The sequence below is a fragment of the Dipodomys spectabilis genome, unplaced genomic scaffold (genome assembly GCF_019054845.1).
Source record: "Dipodomys spectabilis isolate Male_0828 unplaced genomic scaffold, ASM1905484v1 ptg000036l, whole genome shotgun sequence".
NCBI lineage: Eukaryota > Metazoa > Chordata > Mammalia > Rodentia > Heteromyidae > Dipodomys > Dipodomys spectabilis.
In genome coordinates, this window is record NW_024870713.1 from 2,603,141 (window position 1) to 2,627,799 (window position 24,659).

The following is a 24,659-nucleotide window of genomic DNA, read 5'->3' on the forward strand; positions in this document are numbered from 1 at the left end:
GTTACTGGTGTCACATGCCTGTAATTCTAGCTACTTGATCTGAGGATTGTGGTTTGAAGCCAGCCCAGACAGGAAAGTCCACGAAACTCTTTCCTCCAGTTAAAAGCTCCACCAAAAAGCCAGAAGTGGAGATGTAGCTCAAATGGTAGTACTCTAGCCTTGAGTGAAAAAGCTAAGGAATAATGCCCAGATGATGAGTTCAAGCTCCAATACCAGCACCCACTCTTCCCCCCAAAATAATATTTCAGAATATTGTGTATATGATTTAGGTTGTTTTTGTTTTTGTTTTTTTTCTGGTCGTGGGGCTTGAACAAATGACCTGGGCCTATCCTTGAGCATCTCTGTGCTCAAGACTAGCATTCTACCACTTGATCCACAGCGCCACTTCTGGCTTTTTCTGTTTATGTAGTCCTGAGGAATCCAACCCAGGGCTTCATGCATGCTAGGCAAGCATTTTACCACTAAGTCACATTCCCAGCCCCTTGTTTTTTTTTTTTTTTTTTTTGCTTTACCATTTATATATCCCATAAATTCCTATTCAGTGACTTGTATCTGTTTAGTGTAGGCATAGGAGGTCTTTCAGGCTTGGAAAAGAAGGTTCATAAAATCATATTGGCCCAGCAATAGTGATATACAGCTATAATCCTAGTTGCTATGTAGGTGGAGATTGGGAAGATATCATCAACAAGCTTGGTGTGGTTGTGCATATCTGTGATTCCTGATAAGCAGGAGACAAAGGTAGAGGGACTGTAGTGGGAGTCTGGCCTGAGAGAAAAAGCATAAGACTCCTGTCTAAAAAACAAAGCAAAAATGGGTTACAAAAATGGCTTAAGTGGATGAGTACCTGTCAAGCAAGCCCACAGCCCTGAGTTCAAATGCCAAAACTGCCATAAAGTATCTGGTGTTACAGTTTAGAACAGTGGTTCTCAAAATATAGTTTGGGTTTTTCTGCAAATCTTTTCAGGAAGTCTTTGAAGTGCAAAACCATTCTAATAATTCTGAGGTGTTATTTGCCTTCACTTCTAATGTTATGTATATTAATAGCTATAACTGCACTAACAAAAGCTTTTAGAGAAGATTCTCAATAATTTGTCAGTATGTGAAGTTTTTATATCAAAAAGAGTTAAAAGCCAGGTGCTGGTGGCTCATGCCTCTAATCCTAGCTTCTCAGGAGGCTGAGATCTGAGGATCACAGTTCAAAACCAGCTCAGGCAGAAAAATCCGTAAGACTCTTATCTTCAATTAACTACCAAAAAACTGGAAGTGATGCTTTGGCTCAAGTGGTAAAGCTCTGGCCTTGAGCTGAAGAACTCAGGGACAGTGCCCAGGCCCAGAATTCAAGCCCCACGATCGACAAAAAAAAAAGGAGTTAAGAGACTAGTGGGGTTAATCTAGGCCCATTAGTGTGTCACTGTCCTTCAGGTTCATAACTGTATAGCTTATCAGCCTCCTTTGTTTTTCCAAGATCAAGAGTATTAAAGTTCTATTTCTGTCCCAGGTTCTTCTCTAAAAGTACGAGGTTTGATACTCTTCCAAAAAATAACAATTCTTCGTTTCATTCTGCTTTGCCTTCTTAGATTTGATGGTAGAGTGGTGGCAAAGCTCCCTTTTACCCCGCTGTCCTACATCCAAGGACTGTCTCACCGAAACCTTCTGGGAGATGACACCACAGACTGCTCCTTCATATTCCTGTATATTCTGTGCACTATGTCAATTCGGCAAGTGAGTGACTGCATCTATTATTTAATATTTAATATGTGTAAACTTCCTGTTTTCATACCTAATATTAGCTTTTCCTTCCCTAATACTGGAAATGTTTATCTGTTGCTACTGAGATCTTTCAGTTGCTTTTAGAATTCCAGGGATTATCCTAAAACTATTTTAAACATAGGCAAGTCTCATCTTGCCTATGAAGAGAAGAGATATAAAGCCAAATACGATTTTTTTTCCCCTGCCGATCCTGGGGTTTGAACTCTGGGCCTGGGCACTGTCCCTCAGTCTATTTGTGCCCAAGGCTAGCACTCTGCCACTTGTGCCACAGTGTCACTTCTGGCTTTTTTGAGTAGTTTATTGGAGATAAGAGTCTCATGGGGTCTTTTCTTTGCTTTTTTTTTGGTTCCGGTCGTGGGGCCTGAACCCTGGGCCCCTCAGCTCTTCAGCTCAAGGCTAGCGCTCTACCACTTGAGCCATAGCGCCACTTCCAGCTTTTTTCTTTTTGCTTATGTGGTGCTGAGGAATCGAACCCAGGGCCTCAGGCATGCAAGGCAAGCGCTCTACCACTGAGCCACCTTCCCAGCCCTCATTGGGTCTTTTCTGTCCTGGCTAGCTTCAAACAACAATCTTCAGATCTCAGCCTCCTAATTAGGTGTGAACCACTGGCACCCAGCCCAAATATGATTTTCATACTCTGTTCTTAGAGCTCCCAGGTTCCTTCTTCACTGCATCTATTTAAAGTTACAAAAGTAGAGTGAATTTGGATTTCCCAGAATCATATCTGTCTGTCTTTCTTTCTTTCTTTCTTCCTTCCTTCCTTCCTTTCTCTTTCTTTCTTTCTTCCTTTCTTTCTCTCTCTCTCTCTTTCTTTCTTTCTTTCTTTTTTTGCCAGTCCTGGGTGGGGCTTGAACTGATGGCCTGGACTCTGTCCCTGAGCCTTTTTGTGCTCAAGGCTAGCACTCTACCACTTGTGCCACAGTGTCACTTCCAGCTTTTTCTGTTTATGTAGTACTGAGGAATCGAACCCAGGGTTTCATGTATGCTAGGCAAGCACTCTACCACTAAGCCACATTCCCAGCCCAGAGCCATGTTTTTCACTATATACCAGAGCCCTTTGACAATTCAGGAACACCAATGATTTTGTGATTTTTATTTTATTTTTTTAGGTTATTTACAATTGAGATGAGTCCTGGGCATTAATAGTGAAAAGCCAAGCGAATTGGAAAGGTGATGAGAACCTAGAAGAAATACCAAACATTCAGTTAGTAGGCAGAGGTTTATAGAACTAACTAGCCTTTGAGATGAATGTTTGCTATTTTATTTTTGAGACAAGAATCTCATTATGTATTGCCTGGGCTGGTCTCAAATTTTGGGGCTCCAGCAATCCTCTCACCTCAACTTCTTCAGCAGTAGGGACTATAGGCATGTATTACTTTACCTGGCTAAGATTAAATGAAGGCCTGGTGACTCATGCTTTTAATCCTAGCAGTTGGGGAGGTTGATATCAGAAGGATTACAGTTTTTGGCTAGTCCAGGCAGAAAAATCCAAGAGAAGCTGTGTGTGGTAGCATATGACTGTCATCCTAGCTATGATGAATTTCACCCATTTCAAAATAACCCACGCTAAAAAGGACTAGAAGTATGGCTCGGTGTTAGAGTGTTTGCTTAGCAATCATTAAGTCCTAGGTTTAAATTCTAATACTGAAAAAAATTTTTTTTGAGATTAAACTTTAATCTCAGGGTCTGGGTACTGTTTCTGAGCTTCTTTTGCTCAAGGATATCACTCTATCACTTGAGCCACAGTGTCACTTCTGTTTTTTTCTGTTTATGTGCTACTGAGGAATGGAACCCAGGGCTTCATGAATACTAGGCAAACATTCTACCACTAAGCCACATTTCTAGCCTGGGCTCAGTGGTAGAGCGCTTGCTTTGTGTTCATGAGGCCCTGGGTTCGATTCCTCAGCACCACATAAGCAAAAAGAAAAAAGCTGGAAGTGGCGCTGTGGCTCAAGTGGTAGAGTGCTAACCTTGAGCTGAAGAGCTGAGGGACAGCGCCCAGGCCCAGAGTTCAGGCCCACGACCGGACCCAAAAAAAAAACACAAAAAAAACTTTAACCCTAAACTAAAGCAATTTTGTGATATATTACTAATTCATATAACCATTGTAAGTATTACTAATTCATATAAACATTTGAGTCTGGTTATCATCTATTATGTGTTTCTTTGTGTGTCTATCCTCAGGCTTGAACTTGGCCTGGGTATTGAACCTGAGCTTTTTTTTTCCCCCTCTCAATGGTAGTACTCTACCACTTGAGCTTGCAACTCCACTTTGGTTATTTTGGTAGTTAATTGCAGATAAAAGCCTCATAGTGGGCTGGGAAGGTGGCTCAGTGGTAGAGCACTTGCCTTGCATGCATGAGGCCCTGGGTTCCATTCCTCAGCACCACATAGCAGAAAAAAGAAAAAGCCAGAAGTCGCGCTGTGGCTCAAGTGGTAGAGTGCTAGCCTTGAGCTAAAGAGCTGAGAGATAGTGCCCAGGCCCAGAGTTCAGGCCCCACAACCGGACCCAAAAAGAAGCCTCATAGTCTTCCCTGCCTAGACTGCCTAAAAACCAGATCTCAACCTTCCAAGTAGCTAGGATTACAGGTGTGAGCCACTGACACCTGGCATTATTATGCGTTTCTTCTTTTATGTTTTTCCAATTCTGTGATTATATGTATGCCGTTGACTTAAGAGCTTTCAAGGAAAAGCAGAAATAATATTCCACTAACAGATATTTGAAAAGTGCAGGGGAAGTCAAGGGAAGGGTGGTAAATGAATAGAGGAAGTGGGGAGAATGCAGTCATAATATTCTAGGAAAATTGAGAAGTGTAGAGCTGGAAGGGCTGGAGGAGATAGAGGTGACATGGCTCAAGATGCATTGTATTCATAAACTGATTTGTTGAATGGTAACTCCTTTATACAATCAACTAAAGATAATAAAAAGGGCTGGAGATGTGGCTTAGTGGTAGAGTGTTTGCCTAGTATTCATGAAGCCCTGGGTTCCATTCCTCAGTAGCACATAAACAGAAAAAAACAAAAGTGACACTGTGGCTCAAGTGATAGAGTGATATCCTTGAGCAAAAGAAGCTCCGAAACAGTACCCAGACCCTGAGTTCAAGCCCTAGGACTGTTAAAAAAAAAAAAAAATCCTAGCTATCACCTTGTCTTCATTTTTTTTTTCCTGTCAGTACTGGGGCTTGAACTCAGGACATCTAGCTCTCACTGACCTGCTTTGCTCACAGCTGGCACTTTATCACTTGAGCTACACCTCCAAATCTTCAATTTGCGAGTAAATTGAAGATGGAGTCTTGAGGCCTTTTGGGGGCATTTGTTTGTTTGTTTGTTTTGCTGGTCTTGGGGCTCAAACTCTGGGCCTGAGTGCTGTCCCTCAGCTTCTTTTTTCTCAAGGCTAGATCTCTACCACTGAGCCACAGAGCCCTTTCTGGCTTTTTCTGTGGTTTATTAGAGATGTGTCTCACAGACTTTCCTGCCCAGTCTGGCTTTGAACCTCGATCCTCAGATCTCAGCCTCCTGAGTAGCTAGGATTACAAGTGTGAGCCACCTATGCCCAGCTTTGGGTTGACTTTTAATTTCCATCCTTCAAATCTCAGCTTCCTGAGAACTAAAGTAGGATTCCAGGCATGAGCTACCAATTCCCTCTTGACTGAGTATCCTTCAGAATGCCAGACAACGTCTCTTTGCCTTAATTTTATAATTAAGTCTGAAAAAAGGATTGGTGTAAAATCTCATCATGCTATTATTATGAGATTAACAATGACTGAAAACAGACTTTGGAGTAATTTTAATATTAGAACAGTCTTCCATCCCCCAGATAGGATTAAATTTCTTTTTAAGATTAAAAACATGTTTTATCAACTAAAAATAAGTGTAATTATCTCTTATCTTTCTCCTTAACTTTTGTTTACTTCCTTAATGTTTAGTAATTAGCTACCTTGACCTTCACATCACAGCTGTTTCCTCCATGTAATTTTATAGCAGCTTCCTCCAGAAGTGTTAAATTAGACCAAGGTAGCGGTGGAATTAAAGAATACAAAGAAGCCTGTCATGATCCATGCCTGTAATCCCAGCCCTCAGGAAGGAATATCCTCTGAGTTTGAGGTTGGCCTAGGCTATAGAGCAAAACTATCTAAAAAAAAAAAATTCCCCTTTATTTTGAATCAATAGTAGATCGAATAAATGGTAGCCTACTCTATAGGAGTGATCTAAACTTTAGTAAACCAAGCCAATTTACCAGGTGAACACCTAAGGAAAACTGGTCTATTAAAACTGGTTAAAAGGGTCTCAAGTAAAACTGGTTAAAAGTAAAAAGGCTTATTAGTAAATGGTTCTAAGGGAGAATCAGAGAAAGAGTTTATCTTATTTATCACACTTTTTTTTTTTTTTTTTTTTGAACTCTGGGCCTGGGCACTGTCCCTCAGCTCTTCAGCTCAAGGCTAGTGCTCTACCACTAGAGCCATGGCGCCACTTCTAGTTTTCTGGTGGCTAATTGGGGATAAGAGTCTCACAGACTTTCCTTCCCAGGCTGGCTTTGAACCTTGATCCTCAGATGTCAACCTTCTGAGGAGCTAGGATTATAGGCATGAACCACCAGGGCCTAGCTCTGTCATACTTTTTTTTTTTTTTTTTAATTTAATTTTATTTTATTTGAGAACATACTGTACAGAGGGGTTACAATTACATGGGCAGGATAATGCATACATTTCTTACCAAGCTCTGTCATACTTTTTAATATACATGTTTATAATCTGAAAATGTCACTGTCTTCTGGAGGTTATATGTGCTCAGGGCAGTGAAAAAAGGAATGTGGGTGCGTGCATGCTGTCTCTTGAGTGTGCTAGAACTCAGAGCCAAGGCACTGTCTTTGAGCTCTTTTCCTCAAGGATAGTGTATTACTTGAGCCACAGCTTCACTTCTGGCTTTTTTTTTTGCTTGTCATCGGGCTTGAATTCAGGGCCTGGGTGCTGTCCCAGAGCCTCTTTGTGCTCAAGGCTAGCACTCTGCCACTTGACCCCCCAGCACCACTTCCAGCTTTTTCTGAGTAGTTTATTGAAGATAAGAGTTTCACTGACTTTCCTGCCCTGGCTGTCTTAAATCCTTAGATCTCAGCCTCCTGAGCAGTTAGAATTACAGCCACTGGTGCCTGGGCATTTCTAGCTTTTTTGGTAACTAATTAGAGAAAAGAGTCTCATGAATTTTCCTGCACAGGCTGGCTTTGAACTGCAATTCTCACATCTCAACCTCCAGAACAGCTAGGATCACAGGCATGAACCACTGGTGCACCCCCAAAAGTAATTTTATCCTATACTTATGGCCTTCCTAGAGCGAAGAGCTTTGTGGACTCTTAAGAAAGTTTGAAAGAAAAAAAAAGCAGTACCAGTATCTGTAGTGTACAAGCATGTATTTTGTTTGTAGTTACAAGCTGCATACTACTTGGAGGATATATGTGGCTCAGAAAGTGATGCTACTAACCCAGAAGAGCATTCATCTGGCAGCATCTTGTTCTGATTTCTATGTGTATTGCTCCAATGCCTAGGATTCAAGGCACTGGAGACTGATTCTCTGTCATTGTTGAAGATTCTTTTTAGTCTTTATATTGTGTGAGAATTCTCTGCAGTCTCTGCTAACCCTAAACCCATGAAATGAGTTTTAAATTTCAGACCTTATATTTTCCAGTTCTGAGATTTTTTTCAAGCTTGTGTGTGTGTTTCTTTCCTCTATTGAGAATTCTTGTTTATTATACTTTCTTTTATGTATTCAGACATAGTTATTTAGATGTTTTAAATACAGAGTGTGCTAATTCTAAATTTGGAATTTGGACTGTATCCTATTCTAAGTATGCATTGTGTTTACAGGGTAGAGGTGGGAGAGAATTGTTTGTTTTTTGAAACAGTCTGGTAATTTAGCCTAGGCTTGCCTTGAGGTCAAAATCCTCCTGTCTCTGACTCCTGAGTAGTGGGATTACAGATTTATATAACTACATACAACTTTACTCCTGTTTCTTGATATATCTAGTTTTTAAAAAAATTATTATATATCTTGGGCAGTTGTTGTAGAGAATCTGGATTGTCTTACTGTTTATGAGTGTTGATTTTGTCTGTGTGTGTGTGTGTGGTCAGTTGTGGGGCCTGAACTCTGGGCCTGGGTGCTGTCCCTCAGCTCTTCAGCTCAAGGCTAGCTCTCTACCACTTGAGCCACTGCGCCACTTCTGGCTTTTTCTGCTTATGTGGTGCTGAGGAATCAAACCCAGGGCCTCATGCATACAAGGCAAGCACTCTACCGCTGAGCCACCTTCCCAGCCCTTTGTTGTTGTTTTTTAAAGGTACTGTCAATATGCTGTTATTCTTTTGTTTCCGCTTCCAGCTCTTTTGCTGGTTAATTGGAGATAATAAGTCTCATGTACTTTTCTCCCCAGGCTGGCTTACAACTGTGATCTTCAGATCTCAGCATCCAGAGTAGCTAGGGCAACTGGCAACTGACTTCAGTTTTAATACTTTTTGTTGTTGCTGTTTGAGTTATTTCAGGCTAGGCTGTGGATTACATGCAATAGTCAAGTTAATATGAAACTTTCAATAGTTCAGTGTCTTTTGTCTTCAAAACTATTTTTATTTTCCTTTTACTTTCCTAGTTTAAAGTATAGAAAATCTACAATTTAAAAAGACATCAGAGATTTTTAAACTGATTTTAAATTTCTAAAAGGGTACTCATATAATTGACACTTCTCTCTGCAGAATAGTTAAGCAGTAATCCCTTTCATATTTTGTCCAGATTATATATTTGCTAAGTGGACAAATAGGTTTATCATCATACATTTGGTAATGTCTTATTTCAGACTTTATTTATTTATTTATTTTTGGGTCAGGTCGTGGGGCCTGAACTCTGGGCCTGGGCACTGTCCCTCAGCTCTTCAGCTCAAGGCTAGCACTCTACCACTTGAGCCACAGCGCCACTTCCGGCTTTTTTCTTTTTGCTTATGTGGTGCTGAGGAATCGAACCCAGGGCCTCATATATGCAAGGCAAGTGCTCTACCACTGAGCTACCTTCCCAGCCCCTCAGGCTTTATTCTTGTTTTCCATAATCATCAACTTAATGCTAAATATACTGCAAGGTGCTCAGGAAATACTTATTGGTCAAATTTTTTTTTTTTTATTGTAAAGATACTATACAGAGGGTTACAGTTACATGAGTGAGGTAATGAGTACACTTCCTCTTGAACATTGTTACCCCCTCCATTGTTTTCCCCCTACCATCCCCTCCCTCCCTCCCTTCCCCGAGGTTCTTTTTTTTTTTTTTTTTTTGATTGTGATGAAGTGATTACATAATTTCAAAGTCACAAGTTCATTCTAACTTCCCTGGAGCAAATTGTCTACCACAGTCTGTAATATATAACAGTGTTCACATGTTATATTATTGGTCAAATTTTAAAGATTAGAAGTAGCTTTTTTTTTTTTTTTTTGCCAGTCCTGGGGTCTGAACTCAGGGCCTGGGCACCATCCTTGAACTTCTTTTCCTCAAGGCTAGCACTCTACCACTTGAGCCACAGTGCCACTTCTGGCCTTTTCTGTTTATGTGGTACTGAGGAATCAAACCCAGGGCTTCATGCATGCTAGGTAAGCACTCTGTGCAATGAGATTTTTTAGAGATGGACAAGAAAGAGCCCTTGGTGTGATATCTCACACCAAGAGCCAGTGACTCACACCTGTAATCCTAGCTACTCAGGAGGCTGAGAGCTGTGAGGATCATGGTTTGAAGCCATCCTGAACAGGAAAGTCTGTAATACTCTTGTCTCCAGTTAACCACCAGAAAAGCTGGAAGTGGAGCTTGGGCGCTAGTGGTAAAGTGCTAGCCTTGAGCAAAAGAGCAGTTCTCCTTTAGGCATGAGCTAAAGTACTATTACATATATTGGAAGCCAGTTGTTGGAGACCCTCACTTGTAATCCTAGACTACTCCAGAGGCTGAGATTTAAGGATTACAATTCAAGCCAGCAGAAAAGTCCCTGTGAGACTCTTACCTCCATAACTACTCAAAAACCAGAAGTAGAGCTGTGGCTCCAAGTGGTAGAGTGCTAGTCTTGAGCAAAAGAACTCAGGGACAGCACCCAGGCTCTGATCTCAAGCTCCACAACCAACCAATAAATTAGTGGTAAATATAATTTAAATGAATTTTTTCTTAGTTGGTTTTTTTTTTTTTTTTTGCCTGTCATGAGGCTTGAACTCAGGGCCTGGGCATTGTCTCTGAACTTCTTTGTCTCAAGGTTAGTGCTATACAACTTGAGCCACAGCACCACTTTAGGCTTTTTTCTGTTTCTGGGTTCTGAGGAATTGAACCTGGGGCTTCATATATGCTAGGCAAGCACTTTACCACTGAGCCACATTCTCAGCCCATCTTAGTTGTATTTTGTTTTGTTTTGTTTTTGTTGGTCGTGGGGCCTGAAATCTGGGCCTACACGCTGTCCTCAGCTCTTCAGCTTAAGGCTATCTCTCTACCACTTCAGCCACGGCGGCACTTCCAGCTTTTTCTGCTTATGTGGTGCTGAGGAATTGAACCCAGGGCCTCATTCATGCAAGGCGAGCACTCTACCACTGAGCCACCTTACCAGCCCCTACTTGTATTTTTTATAGTTCAATATTCCATATTATTGTAACATTGTTGTCCCAGGAATGTAAATGTTCATTACATAGTAGTTTGTCATTTTTCAGACAAAGGATTGAGGAGTATATGCTTCTAGAGAAGCATAGATTGGATAGGTTCAGTGTCTTATGTCCAACAAATAGTCTTTAATTATTGAGTTTAATGCATGCAAATCTATGTATCACAGTTTTAGCTGAAGACCAAAATTTTACCAAAGTATGGTGTAAGGAAGCCTACTAATCTAAAACCCAAAGCATGTAGGTTTAATCTATGTCTGTTCTTTTTTGTTTTTGTTTTTGTTTGTCATGGGGCTTGAACTCTGGGCCTGGCGCTGTCCCTCAGCTCTTCAGCTCAAGGCAAGTGCTCTACCACTTGAGCCCCAGCACCACTTCTGATTTTCTGTTTGTTAACTGGAAAAGAGTTTCATGGACTTTCCTACCCGACCTGGCTTTGAACTGTGATCCTCAAATCTCAGTCTCCTAAGTAGCTAGGCATGAGCCACCAGTGCCTAGCCTCTGTTCTTAATTTACCTTTTCTTTTTTTTTTGGAGAAACCATTATTTCTTTTTTTTCTTTTTTGTCAGTCTTGGGGTTTGAACACAGGGTCTGGACACTGTCCCTGAGCTCGTTTTGCTCAAGGCTACCACTCTGCCACTTGAGCCACAGCACCACCTCTGGCCCTTTCTGTTTATGTGGTACTGAGGAATGGAAACCAGGGCTTCATAAATGCTAGGCAAGCACTCTACCACTAAGCCACATTCCCAGTCCCCATTAGATTATTTCTCAGTTTTAGTTTTCTCAAATAGAAAATTAGGGACTAGAGTAAGAGTACTCAGATAATCTCAAAGGTTTTTATTCTATTTTTTTTTTTTTTTTGTCAGTCATGGGGCTTGAACTCTGGACCTGGGCACTGTCCCCCTCAGCTCTTCAGCCCAAGGCTACCAGGCTAGCACTCTACCACTCGAGCCACAGTACCACTTCCGGTTTTCTGGTGGTTAATTGGAGATAAGAATCTTATGGACTTTCCTGCCCAGCTGGCTTTGAACCATGATCCTCAGATCCCAGCCTCCTGAGTAGCTAGGATTACAGGCGTGAGCCACTGGTGCCCAGCAAGGTTTTTATTCTAAAATACCAAGTAAATTTTAAGAATTGGCCTTTACTTAACCTTTGCACATTCCTGAACCCACTCCATACTCTTTAAAGCTTGTGTCCCTGGATGCCACATCACAGTGTTTACATGAGTGCTCTTTAGTATACCCACGCCTGTCTGCTCCCACCAGTGTCATTACCATCCCAGTCATTGTGTTTGTCTAAAACTATTTATGTTGGTTTTCCTAGTCATTGTAATTGTGTAATTTAATTAAATGTTACATTAACTATGGAAATCAGAGGACAAAAATTATGAAAACTACATAAATTTAAAAAGAACTGAATAAAGATAAGTTTTCTAGCTGGGTACTGTGGCTCACATCTGTAATTTTAGCTACTCAGGAAGATGAGATCTGAGGATCGTGGTTGGAAGCCAGCCCAGGCAGGAAAGTCTGTAAAACTCTTTTCCAATTAAATCATAGAAAAAGATGGAAGTAGAGCTATGGCTCAAGTGGTAGAGTGCTAGCCTTGATCAGAAGGAGCTCAGGGGTAGTACCTGGGCCTAGAGTTCAAACTTCAGGACCAGCCTCCCCGCAAAAAAAATAGCCAGGCACCAGTGTCTTATGCATCCTCTCTACTCAGGAGACTGAGATCTGAGGATCGTGGTTCAAAGCCAATCCTGGCAGGAAATTCTTTTTTTTTTTTTTTTTTTTTTTTGGGTTCAGTCGTGGGGCCTGAACTCTGGGCCTGGGCGCTGTCCCTCAGCTCAAGGCTAGCGCTCTACCACTTGAGCCACAGCGCCACTTCTGGCTTTTTTCTTTTTGCTTAAATGGTGCTGAGGAATCCACCCCAGGGCCTCAGGCATGCAAGACAAATACTCTACCACTGAGCCACCTTCCCAGCCCAGAAATTCTTTTTTTTTTTTTTTTTATGGCAGAGTGCCAGTCTTTTTTTTTTTTGGGGGGGGGGGGGGTCCGGTCATGGGCCTGAACTCTGGGCCTGGGCACTGTCCCTCAGCTCTTCAGCTCAAGGCTAACACTCTATCATTTGAGCTATAACGCCACTTCTGGCTTTTTTTTTCTGCTTATGTGGTGCTGAGGAATTGAACCCAGGGCCTCATGCATACAAGGCAAGCTCTCTATCACTGAGCCACCTTCCCAGCCTCCCAGCCCAGAAATTCTTTTTTTTTTTTTTGGGTCCGGTCGTGGGGCCTGAACTCAGGGCCTGGGCGCTGTCCCTGTGCTCTTCAGCTCAAGGCTAGCACTCTACCACTTGAGCCACAGCGCCACTTCTGGCTTTTTTCTTTTTGCTTATGTGGTACTGAGGAATCGAACCCAGGGCCTCATGCATGCAAGGCAAGCGCTCTGCCACTGAGCCACCTTCCCAGCCCCCCCAGCCCAGAAATTCTTATCTCTAATTAAATCACAGAAAAAGCCAGAAGTGCTGCTGTGGCTCAAGTAGTAGACTACTAACCTTGAGCAAAAGGAGCTCAGGGACAGCACCCAGGCACTGAGTGAGTTCAAGCCTTAGGATTGGTTTAAAAAAAAAAAAGACAAGTTTTCTGGAAAAAGTATATTATTGAATTAGATAAAAAGATAGGGGAACTCTACACGTAGTCTTTTGAGGAACCTCCACACTGCTTTCCAGAGTGGTTGAACAAGTCTACACTCCCACCAACAATGTAGTAGGGTTCCTTTTTGGCCATATCCCTTCCAGCATCAGAATTAGGTTTCTTTCTTTTTTAAAAAATTATTATTATTTTTTTGGGTCTGGTCGTGGGGCCTGAACTCTGGGCCTGGGCGCTGTCCCTCAGCTTTTCAGCTCAAGGCTAGCACTCTACCCCTTGAGCCACAGCACCACTTCTGGCTTTTTTTTTCTTCTTATGTGATACTGAGGAATCGATCCCAGGGCCTCATGCATACAAGGCAAGCGCTCTACCACTGAGCCACCTTCCCAGCCCTGATTTACATTTCTTTTATGTCTATTGACCATTCTTATTTCCTCTTCAGAGAAGTCTCTCTTTAAGTCTTTTTTTTTTTTTTTTTAATTTTTTTTTGGTCCAGTTGTGGGGCCTGAACTCTGGGCCTGGACGCTGTCCCTCAGCTCTTCAGCTCAAGGCTAGCACTCTACCACTTGAACCACAGCGCCACTTCTGGCTGTTTTCTTTTTGCTTATGTGGTGCTGAGGAATCGAACCCAGGGCCTCATGCATGCAAGGCAAGCACTCTACCACTGAGCCACCTTCCCAGCCCTCTAAGTCTTTAGCCCAATTGTTAATTGGGCGGTTGTTTCTTTGAGGATTTGTTGGTGGGGGATTTAAGTTTTTTTTGAATTCTAAATATATTTTAGATATGAGACCCTTGTCCATTGTATGGCTAGTGAAGACCTTCTCCCAATCCTTGGGCTTTCTATTGATCTTGCTACCTATGTCCTTTGCCATGCAGAAGCTCTGCAGTTTCATGCAATCCCATTTGTCCAGCCTTTCTTTGATTGAGCTCCGCTATGACCCAGCAATCCCCAGTTGTCATTGTATTTGATTCTGGTGTCCTACATCTTGTATATACTTTTTTCTAATTTGGGGAGGGGAAGGGAAATAACAAAATGCTGAAATAAGGTTACAGGATGACCTGTTGTAACAATGAGATGTACAAGACACTATGTTGAAAACGAATTTTACAACTTTGGTGGGGGAAAAGGGTGGTAGGGAAAAAAACAAAGGAGGGGGTAATAATGCTTGATAGGAAATGGACTCATTACCTTGCTCAAGTAACTGTAACCCCTCTGTACAGTAGCTTTACAATAAAGAAATGCAGAAAAATCCCCCTCTCCCCCCAAAAAAGAAAAGGGGATGGGAGTATCTTAAAAATCTGTAAGGGGCTAGGAAGGTAGCTGGGAAGTGGTAGAGCGCTTGCCTTGCATGCCTGAGACCCTGGGTTCAACTCCTCAGCGCCACATATGCAAAAAGAAAGAAGCCGGAAGTGGCACTATGGCTCAAGTGATAGAGATCTAGCCTTGAGCTGAAGAGCTGAGGGACTGTGCCCAGGCCCAGAGTTTAGGCCCCATGACCAGACCCCCCCAAAAAAAATCTATAAGGATTTTAGACCTAGTTGCTTTGAAAGTCTCCAAGTTCTTTTACCACTTTAAATAAGTTGAGCCTGAGCATTGTGGACTAAAGCTGTCCAGAAGGCACATACTATAAGAAATAACAAATGAGGGCTGGGAAGGTGGCTCAGTGGTAGAGTGTTTGCCTTGCATGCATGAGGCCCTGGGTTTGATTCCACCACATAAGCAGAAAAAGCAGTAAGTGGTGCTGTGAGTCAAATGGTAGAGCGCTAGCCTTGAGCTGAAGAGCTCAAAGACGGTGCCCAGGCCAAGCCCCACGACTGACAAAAAAAAAGAATATACTGAATGAATATGCTTTATGGGTTTTGTTCCTTTTTTTGAAATAATTGGTCGTGGGGCTTGAACGCAGGGCCTGTGTGCTATTCCTGAGCTCTTTTGCTCAAGACTAGTTCTCTACCACTTTGAGCCACAATTCCACTTCCAGTTTTCTGGTGGTTAATTGGAGTTAAGACTCACAGACTTTCCTGCCTGGGCTGGCTTCAAACTGTGATCCTAGGCTCACAGGCAGGAGCTACTGGTGCCTAGCTTTCCTTTTTTTCTTTCTGTTTTTAAAGTTTAAGTTAGAGTCTGAAGTTATAGCTCAGTGGTAGAATGTTTGCCTACCATGAACAAGGCCCTAGGTTCTGTCTATATCCTCAGTACTGCACAAAAAGAAAAATAAAAAAATAAATTAAAAAAAATATGATTCACCACTTTAACAAATCAGTTTTGATTAGTAGGCTTAAGGTCCCATCAAGTAAAGAGGGCTTTTTTGTTCTAGGGTCTTCATTATATTGTGGGACTTTTTGTTTTGTTTTGTTTGTTTTTTTGGGTCCGGTCATGGGGCCTGAACTCTGGGCCTGGGCGCTGTCCCTCAGCTCTTCAGCTCAAGGCTAGTGCTCTACCACTTGAGCCACAGCACCACTTCCGGCTTTTTTCTTTTTGCTTATGTGGTGCTGAGGAATCGAACCCAGGGCCTCATGCCTGCAAGGCAAGCGCTCTACCACTGAGCCACCTTCCCAGCCCCTGTAGGGCTTTTTAAAAACATAACAAAACAATCATCCTATTGTAGATCTTAGTAGTACTTTTAACTTGTACACATTCTCTTTGCCTAAGAACTGTGTAAAACACTTAATTTTTCATCTCATTTAAAAATACAATTCTTACTATGTTTTCTTCACAGAACATTCAGAAGATTCTCGGCCTTGCCCCTTCACGAGCTGCCACCAAGCAGGCAGGTGGATTTCTTGGCCCACCACCGCCTTCTGGGAAGTTCTCTTGACCTCATGCAGAAGAACCCTTTAATTCTTTTCATTCTGTTTAGTCCCTCAATTCAGACTGGCAACTATTTCGTAGCAAGAACCATGGGCAGCCATAGTATTTGAGCCATTTTTTAGTTTTGAATTACTTCTCAGTTTTTTGGATATAATGGTAATGAGAATGGCACCAACAAATAAGATGGTGCTTTTTCTTTTGTAGGTGGATTGATTACTTAAGTTCTGTTGATTTTTTTTTTTTTACATAATCAAAAACAAATATCTTTCTTATTTCGCTTACATACATGTTTTCTGTGGGACTGACGCTCAAGGCTGTGTGTATATGCTATGTGCCAAGGAAGCTGACTCTTACACGCAATTATGAGAGCTTGAAGAACAATTTAGTTTGTATAACTAAACTTAATTAGAACTATTCATTGTGTTTTTTAAAAGCTAAATATATCAATTGAGATCAATAAAGAGCCAAATTTTTAGCTATTTCATATTTATATTGTTTTAAAGTACATATTTTTATTAATCTGAATATCAGGGTAAGAACCAAGAAGAGTTGAAACATTCAGTGGACTCTTTTACTAATACATTCTCATGCGCACAAATCATAGAATAGTGTACAAGTTGGAAGTCAAGAGTGCAGAGGAAAGTGATGATTCAGGAGTTAAAAAATGAAATCCTCAGTAGTTCCTTTCATTCTCTATAATCTGCTGCGTCCTGTGAGTGTTCTGAGATTGTAGTTATATGCAGTTAATCTGACAGAGCTTCCTTTTAGTCACAAAGTCCTGTAGTTCTTGCCTTGCTCCATTGTGAGGTATATGATTGATACTCCTCCTATAATCAATGGAATTAGAAGCCCATTGTGGATTAATAATTCTATCAACAAATATAAATACTCAACAATATTCTCACTAGATGAGGGTATTAGGTGATAAAGAACAATTTGCAAGATAATTACTGTTAAACAACACTTCATCAGCAACCATAAAGTCTAGAAGATAGTTAAATACAATCTTCAATGTGCTCAGGAACATAAATATCAACTTAGGATTTTGTGTACAGCTAAACCATAAGTTTTATCTTTAAAGCTGGGTGCTGGTGGCTCATGCCTATAATCCTGGCTACTCAAGAAGCTGAAATCTGAGGACTGAGCTTTGAAGCCAGCCCAGACTTAGAGGCTCTTATCTCCAATTAAGCACCACAAATGCTGGTAGTAGAGTTGTAGACTGCTGGCCTTGAGCACAAAAGTTCAGGGACAGTGTCCAGTCCCTGAATTCAAGCCCCAGGACTGGCACCAAAAAAAGAAGTAATCTATAAGTAGTTGCCCAAAGGGGCTTCAGTTAAACATAGCGGTTTATGAGTATAATGCGTCTTGATCATTCCTTTCATTATTCTCCCCAATCTGTTTGAACCCTACCCAATCCCTCAACCCAAAATGTTAAGGATAAAATAAAGACATTTTCAGGCATACAAAATCTAAAGGCACATTTCAGTGATGGAAAAGAAGACCCACTTCAAGGGAAAGTGTGGAATACAAGAAACCATGGTCAAAAGAGCAAAGAGACAAACGGCACATGGTCTCCCTGATTAAGTGGATGTTAAATCCAGAATGTAAGGTATTATGACAAAGTAAACAAGACTAGAGAATCAAAGGACCTCTACTCATCTGGTCAAATCATTACTAAGTGACCCCATGCTGCTGACTACATTGGAGGGAAACTAGGAGGACACAGAAACTGAAGGAAACGGGGAAACATACAACAGTGGAACCCATCAGCTGCACTTGACATTGATCAAAATGAACTAAGCAACTCAATGGCAGCGATGGGAGGGAGGGAATGAGTGGGAAAGAGGGAACAGCTGACACGAAGCAAAAGGAAAGAAATTACATATCACCTGATGTGGAAGAAATAACTGTATTGTCAAAGCTCATAGAACTCATAAACTTTATAGACTACGATAAAGGCAATTTGCCTTTAGGATGTGTTTGTGACTTTAACTAAGTATCACTATTCCAGAATACTGTGAAATTTGTGAAATTTAAAAAAAAAAAATTGCAAAAAAAAAAAAACCCATGGTCAATACAGAAACTGATGAAATATATGGATGGGTGTGTGTGTGTGTGTGTGTGTGTGTGTGTGTGTGTGTGCGTGTGTGTGTGTGTGTGTGTGTGTGTGTGTGTATTCACAAGCCCCAGCACTGTGCTTGAACAAAGGGCCCTGCACTCTTACTTGGCCTTTTCTCTCAAGGCTGGTGCTCTACCACTTTAGTCATGCTTCCAGTTTCTGCATTTTTGCTGATTAATTGGAGATAAAAGAGCCTTGAGGATTTTGTAATTACTGTTCTTGGACCTATCTAATAGATGAAGCAGCTAGGTTGGAGAGGTTGAATAACTGATAGAACATCACAAAAACAGGTTGGCAGAATCAGGATTTGAACCCAAGTAGTAAAGCCGTGTAGTCAGAGAAGCTCTGTTATTTTATGGCCTCCCCATGCTTCTCTTCCCATCATCTCCTGGTCCTGGGGCTTGAAGTCAGGGCCTGGGCATTGTCCCTGAGTTTGCTTAAAGCCAGCGCATTCTCACTTCAGCCACGTTCCACTTCTGGCACTTCTGGTAGTTTGTTGTAGATAAGAATCTCACTGACTGGGGCTGGGAAGGTGGCTCAGTGGTAGAGTGCTTGCCTGGGGCCCTGGGTTCGATTCCTCAGTACCACATAAGCAAAAAGAAAAAAGCCGGAGGTGTCACTGTGGCTCAAGTGGTAGAGCGCTAGCCTTGAGCTGAAGAGCTGAGGGACAGCGCCCAGGCCCAGAGTTCAAGCCCCATGACCGACAAAAAAAAAAAAAAGAATCTCACTGACTTTACTGTCTGGACTAGCTTTGAACCGCTGCTCTCAGATCTCAGCCTCCTGAGTAGCTAGGATTACAGGCATAAGCCACTGATGCCCAGCTGGTTTTGTTTTGTTTTTTTCTCTCTCTTATTTTGCTTTTTGATGATACTGAAGATTAAACTCAGGGCCTTCTGCTTATTTTATCAACCGAACCACACTTCCAACTGTTTTGTCTTTTTGATATGAGCTTTAAAAAAGCAGGTGAAACCACACACACACACACACACACAAGAATATATATATATTTTTAAACCTTTTGGCTTCTAGGGTGTCATCCTAGAAGATGCCTCCCTGTGGCTGCCATGGCACCATGTCACAGGTGACAGAGCAACCTGGGCCACTAAGCAAAAGAGATTGAGCCTGGAGATGGAGCCCAAGGTGGCAGGCAGATGATGGCATTCCGGAACAAAGGCCTGTGCAAGATTCTGCTCAATACCATTTTACAGTATTGACAATAGCTGGGCATAGTGGTTTAATTTGGCTCCTAAATTCATTTGAATCGCCTTAGCTGTCTTGATATTATCCTTGCTAAGTACTATAAGGTGAGTCCGGCATTATCTTTTACATTTCCTGCCTGATTTGAAAGCAGACCTTTCCAAAGAAGTTTGACTCCATGGGGCCTACAATGTAAAACTTTAATTTGGATCCTAATGGGACCCATTAGCCCATATGTAAAATGTCTTTATCTAAGATAAATTCTAGTCTATAAAGACTAAATGATGATCACATTCTCTATTCCATTTTTTAAAACCCTCATTTCTGTATCACTAAGTTTATATTAAGAAGACATTTCAAACCTTAGAAGAAATTTAAGACTCAGCTGTCACCAGATGGGGAAGGAAGAGGGTAAACAAAGGTCTACTAACATGATATTTCAAATGCTGTCTTCTGTACTAAACTCATGCTTTTAAATCTCAAAACTTATATTTGGATCCAAGGTGCATCTGGCAACTCAAGAACTTCAATGTAATAATCAAAGGCCTTATTTTTAAAAATATACAAGTGATTTTTTTGGGGGGGGGGCAGTCCTGGGTGCTGTCCCTCAGCTCTTCAGCTCAAGGCTAGTGCTCTACCACTAGAGCCACAGCACCACTTCAGATTTTCTGACTGGTTTATTAGAGATAAGAGTCTGGCGGACTTTCCTGCTCAGGCTGACTTATAACCATGATTCTCAGATCTCAGCCTCCTGAATAGCTAGGACTATAGGCATGAGCCACTAGTGCCCAGCTCCTGAGCTTCTTTTCCTCAAGGCTAGCACTCTACCACTTGAGCCACAGTGCCATTTCTGGCTTTTTCTGTTTATGTTGTACCGAAGAATCAAACCCACAGCTTCATGAATGCTAGGCAAGCACTCTACCAATAAGCCACATTAACAGCCTGTGATTTTTTTTAAAAAAAATTTATAATTATTCCAACCATTTTCTGAACAGCCAATTTAATCTTAAGCAGATGTCATATCGAGAAAGTTGAAAAAGCCGGGTGCTAGTGGCTGATTTTTGAGGATGACAGTTCAAAGCCATCCCAGGCAGAAAAGTCTGTGAAATTCTTATCTCCATTTAACCACAGAAAAAGCCAGAAGTGGCACTATATCTCAAGTGGTAAAGTATTAGCCTTGAGCAAAAGGAGCTCGAGCTCAAGGGACAGCTCTCTGGCCCAGAGTTCAAACCAAAGGACCAGCAAAATAATAATAAGAAGAAAGTTGAAAAGAAACTGCAACCTGCTTGATCTCATGTAAGGTTCCATTCTAGGAAAAAATTACATTTTGATCTTATTTCAGTGCAGTGGTTTTCACATTTTTGTTTACCACCTCAGTGGGCCAGGGTATAATGCATTTATTCAACCCACATACACAGGTTTTTTTTTTTTTTTTTGGGGGGGGGGTCCAGTCGTGGGCCCTGAACTCTGGGCCTGGGCGCTGTCCTTCAGCTCTTCAGCTCAAGGCTAGTGCTCTACCACTTAAGCCACCGCACTACTTCCAGCTTTTTTTTTCTGCTTATGTGGTGCTAAGGAATCGAACCCAGGGCCTGGAGCATGCAAGGCAAGTGCTCTACCACTGAGCCACCTTCCCAGCCCTACATACACAGGTTTTGTGATATATTTTCTTCTTATATATATTTGGATATTTCATTCTAACTTGCTTTTTGAAAAATGTGGTAGCAATCTGCTAAGGTTACCACCCATTAAATCCTGGTTGATAAGAGGGTAGAGGGACTAGAGAAGTCGAATAAGTGTTTTCTTTCTCTCTGGAACTCAATTAGAAAATTAGCCAGGCATGGTGATACATCCTAGTAGCTGTCACAGTTATCCGAGACTAAGCTGGAAAAATTACTTAAGCCCAAGAGGTAGAGACCAACCTGAATAACACAACTAGACTCTAGATCAGAAAGAAAGAGAGAAGGGATAGAGAAAGATGGGGTGCAGGGGGGAGAAAGAAGGAAAAAGAAGGGAGGGAAAAGAAAGTATTTGAAGTCATTTGGACATCAGGGCTGAAATTAGATATGGTAGACTTAAGACTTTTTTCTTTTTTTTGGTCGGTCATGGGGCTTGAACTCTGGATCTGGGCGCTGTCCCTCAGCTCCTCAGCTCAAGGCTAGCGCTCTACCACTTGAGCTACAGCGCCACTTCCAGTTTTCTAGTGATTTATTGGAGATAGGAGTCTCGCGGTCTTTCCTGCCCGGGCTGGCTTTCAACCGAGATCCTCAGATCTCAGCCTCCTGAGTAGCTAGGATTACAGGCTTGAGCCACCAGTGCCCAGTACTTCTGGGCTTTTTCTTGGTGGTTTATGAAGATAAGAGTCTCATGAACTTTTCCGGAACTTTCCTGGCTTGAACTCTAGGCCTGGGTGCTGTCTCTCAGCTCTTCAGCTCAAGGCTAGTGCTCTACCACTAGAGCCACAGCACCACTTCAGATTTTCTGAGTGGTTTATTGGAGATAAGAGTCTGGCGGGCTTTCCTGACCAGGCTGTCTTTGAACTACAATCCTCAGATCTCAGCTTTCTGAATAGCTAGGATTAGAGGTCTGAGCCACCAGCGTCCAGCTTGGAATATATTTTCTAGAAGACCAGAATATTCTAAGCACTTGACATGGTATCACCGTATAATTGCATACACTCAGTCACCCATGTAACAAGCACACTTAATACCATCTTTGTGCCAAGCCCTTGGGTCACTATGGACACAAAAGTGAATTGAGTAGTAATCTGTGCTCAAAAATCTTTTCTCAAGGCTGGGAATGTGGCTTAGTGGTAGAGTTCTTGCCTAGAATGCATGAGCCCTGGGTTTGATTCCTCAGAAAAAGCTGGAAGTGGTAACGTGGCTCAAGTGGTAGAGTAAAAGCCTTAAGCAAAAGAAGCTCAGGGACAGTGCCCAGGCCCTGAGTTCAAGCCCTAGTATTGGCAAAAAAAAATTTTTAAGTGAAAAAAAACTTTTCTCTTACACAAATGATCACAAACAAGGCCATACTAAACCTATCAGCACAACTATGTTTATCGCAGCATTATTCACCATAGCTAAGATATGGAACCAACCCAGATGCCTCTCAGTAGATGAATGGATCAAGAAAATGTGATATATATATATATAATATATATATATATATATATTTAGAGAGAGAGAGAGAGAGAGAGATGTGTATATACATGTGAATACATATATAGATATGTGTATACACACACACATACACACAATGGAATTCTATGACTCTATCAAAAAGAATGACGTTGCCCCATTTGTTAGGAAATGGAAAGACTTCGAAAAAATCATATTATGTGAAGTAAGACAGGCCCAAAGAAACATAGGTCCCATGGTTTCCCTTATCTGCAAGAACTACTATATGTCAAGGACAAGCAGAAGAGATCAAAAGCTATGAACATATGACCATATAACCTGATGCTAAGCAAAATGAACCCCAAGATAAGACACAAAAGATTTGATCTTTGTTGCTGTTCTTTTTAATGTACTTATAATGTACTATGTGATTTTTTTTGTTTCTTTGTATGTTCTTCCCCCATGGTACAACTCCTGTTGTCACTGTATTTGATTCCAGTGTCCTGCATCTTGTATATACTTTTTTCTAATTTGGGGAGAGGAAAGGAAATAACAAAATGCTTAAATAGGGATACAGGTTGACCCATTGTAACAATGTGTACAAGACACTATGTTGAAAATGAACTTTACAACTTGGAGGGGGGAGGGAGGAGTTGGGGAAGTGGGAGGAAAGGGATGGTAGGGGAAAAATTAAGGAATGGGTAACAATGCTTGATAGGAAATGGACTCATTACCTTGCTCATGTAACTGTAACCCCTCTGTACAGTATCTTTACAATAAAAAATATATACTAAGAAAAAATCTTTTCTTATTTAACAAGCAGGGGCAATAGTTCCTGGAGTGACCCACATATTTAAAAACCTGCCAAGAGTTTTTCTCTATCACCTCTTGCCATGACTTTTCACAAAGACACAGAATCAAGTGATTCCTGGTCAAGGAACAAAGGCAAAATTGTTTTGTTGCCCTGTGGATTCAGATGGGCACTGATAACTCCATGAAGAGACACTGAAGGAATTCATTCTGAATTGAAATGGAATTGCCCTGGAAATGGCATTTGCCATTTCAGGTCACTGTCTTCTTACTCTATTCCAGGTTCCTGTCAGCACTATTAAGAGTTGGACATGTTTTATTGAAAATCTGATATTTCTAGTTCTTTGGGTTGGTTCAATAATCATGTGAAACCTTTTGAAAACAAAATCTGGGTTGGATAAAGATTATCTTTCTAAAATTTAAAATTTATTTTTTGAAAGCTTTAATCTTGTAAGATATTATTGAGAAGGTGTTAAGGCTTGTGGATAAACTAATTCCACTTCTTTCTGGTCTTGATTGTATTGTGTTCACTGGATAATTTAAGGTACATCATTTAATTTTGTGTGTGTGTGTCAGTTGTGGGGCTTGAACTTTGGGCCTGGGTGCTGTCCCTCAGCTCTTCAGTTCAAGGCCAGTGCTCTATCACTTGAGCCACAGCGCTACTTCTGGTTTTCTGGTGGGTAATTGGAGATAAAAGAGTCTCATGGACTGGGCTGGCTTTGAACCGCAATCCTCATAACTCAGCCTCCTGCGCAGCGAGGATTACAGGTATGAGCTACCAGCGCCTGGCCACAACATTTAATTTGAAGACCTTATCTTTTCCTCCAATGAAAAATAATAAAATCCATTCCTGTTATCTTAGTAGATAGCATTTACTAGTGAACAAGAAAGATTAAAATAACTAGAAGACTTCAAATAACAGGAATACTATCATATTTTTTTTTAAAAAAAAACATGATTTGGAGATTGCAATTACATGATTCTGGTCTGACTTAATCCTGGAATGTTTCAGCAATGTCACTTCCACACTGTGATTCTTTATCAGCCATGTCAGAACAACTCAACAGCTCTAAGAAAGGAGTACTAACACATAGTCACAGGATGTAGGTATACATGTCTATAATCCTAGCATTTGGAAAGCAGAGGCAGGAAAATCTCAGTTCAATTCTAGCCTAAGTTAAATAACCAGGTGTATAATGTTAAAAAAAAACAAAACAAAAAAAAAAACAAAGACAAAAGGACTGGGGCGATTGTGGCTCATACCTATAATTCTAGCTACTCAGGAGGCTGAGGTCTGGACAGCAGTTTGAAGCCAGCACAGACAGGAAGGTCTCTGTGACTTTTATCTCAAATAAATAACTCAGAAAAAGCTGAAAGTGGTGCTTTGGCTCAAGTGGTAGAGTGCTAGCCTTGAGCAAAAAGGAGCTCAGGGTCAGTGTCCAGGCCCAGAGTTCAAGCCCCAGGACCAACAATAAATAAATAAATAGAAATGAAATTTCTGCTGTTGTAGTTGTGGTATTAGGGGATTAAACCTAGGTCCTAGTGCTTGTGTAGT

At 41.4% G+C, this 24,659-nt stretch overlaps 1 protein-coding gene across 1 annotated transcript in view; it reads left to right on the top strand.

The window, feature by feature from the left end:
* Tmco1 (transmembrane and coiled-coil domains 1) overlaps positions 1-16,347 on the top strand; it is a 31,233-nt gene extending 14,886 nt beyond the window's left edge. Inside the window, exons 6-7 of the mRNA XM_042677372.1 lie at positions 1,578-1,722; positions 15,777-16,347. Coding sequence (XP_042533306.1) covers positions 1,578-1,722; positions 15,777-15,875 — 244 coding nt within the window. The 3' untranslated portion in view covers positions 15,876-16,347. The remainder of the gene's footprint in view (positions 1-1,577; positions 1,723-15,776) is intronic.
* The last annotated feature ends 8,312 nt before the right edge of the window (positions 16,348-24,659 follow it).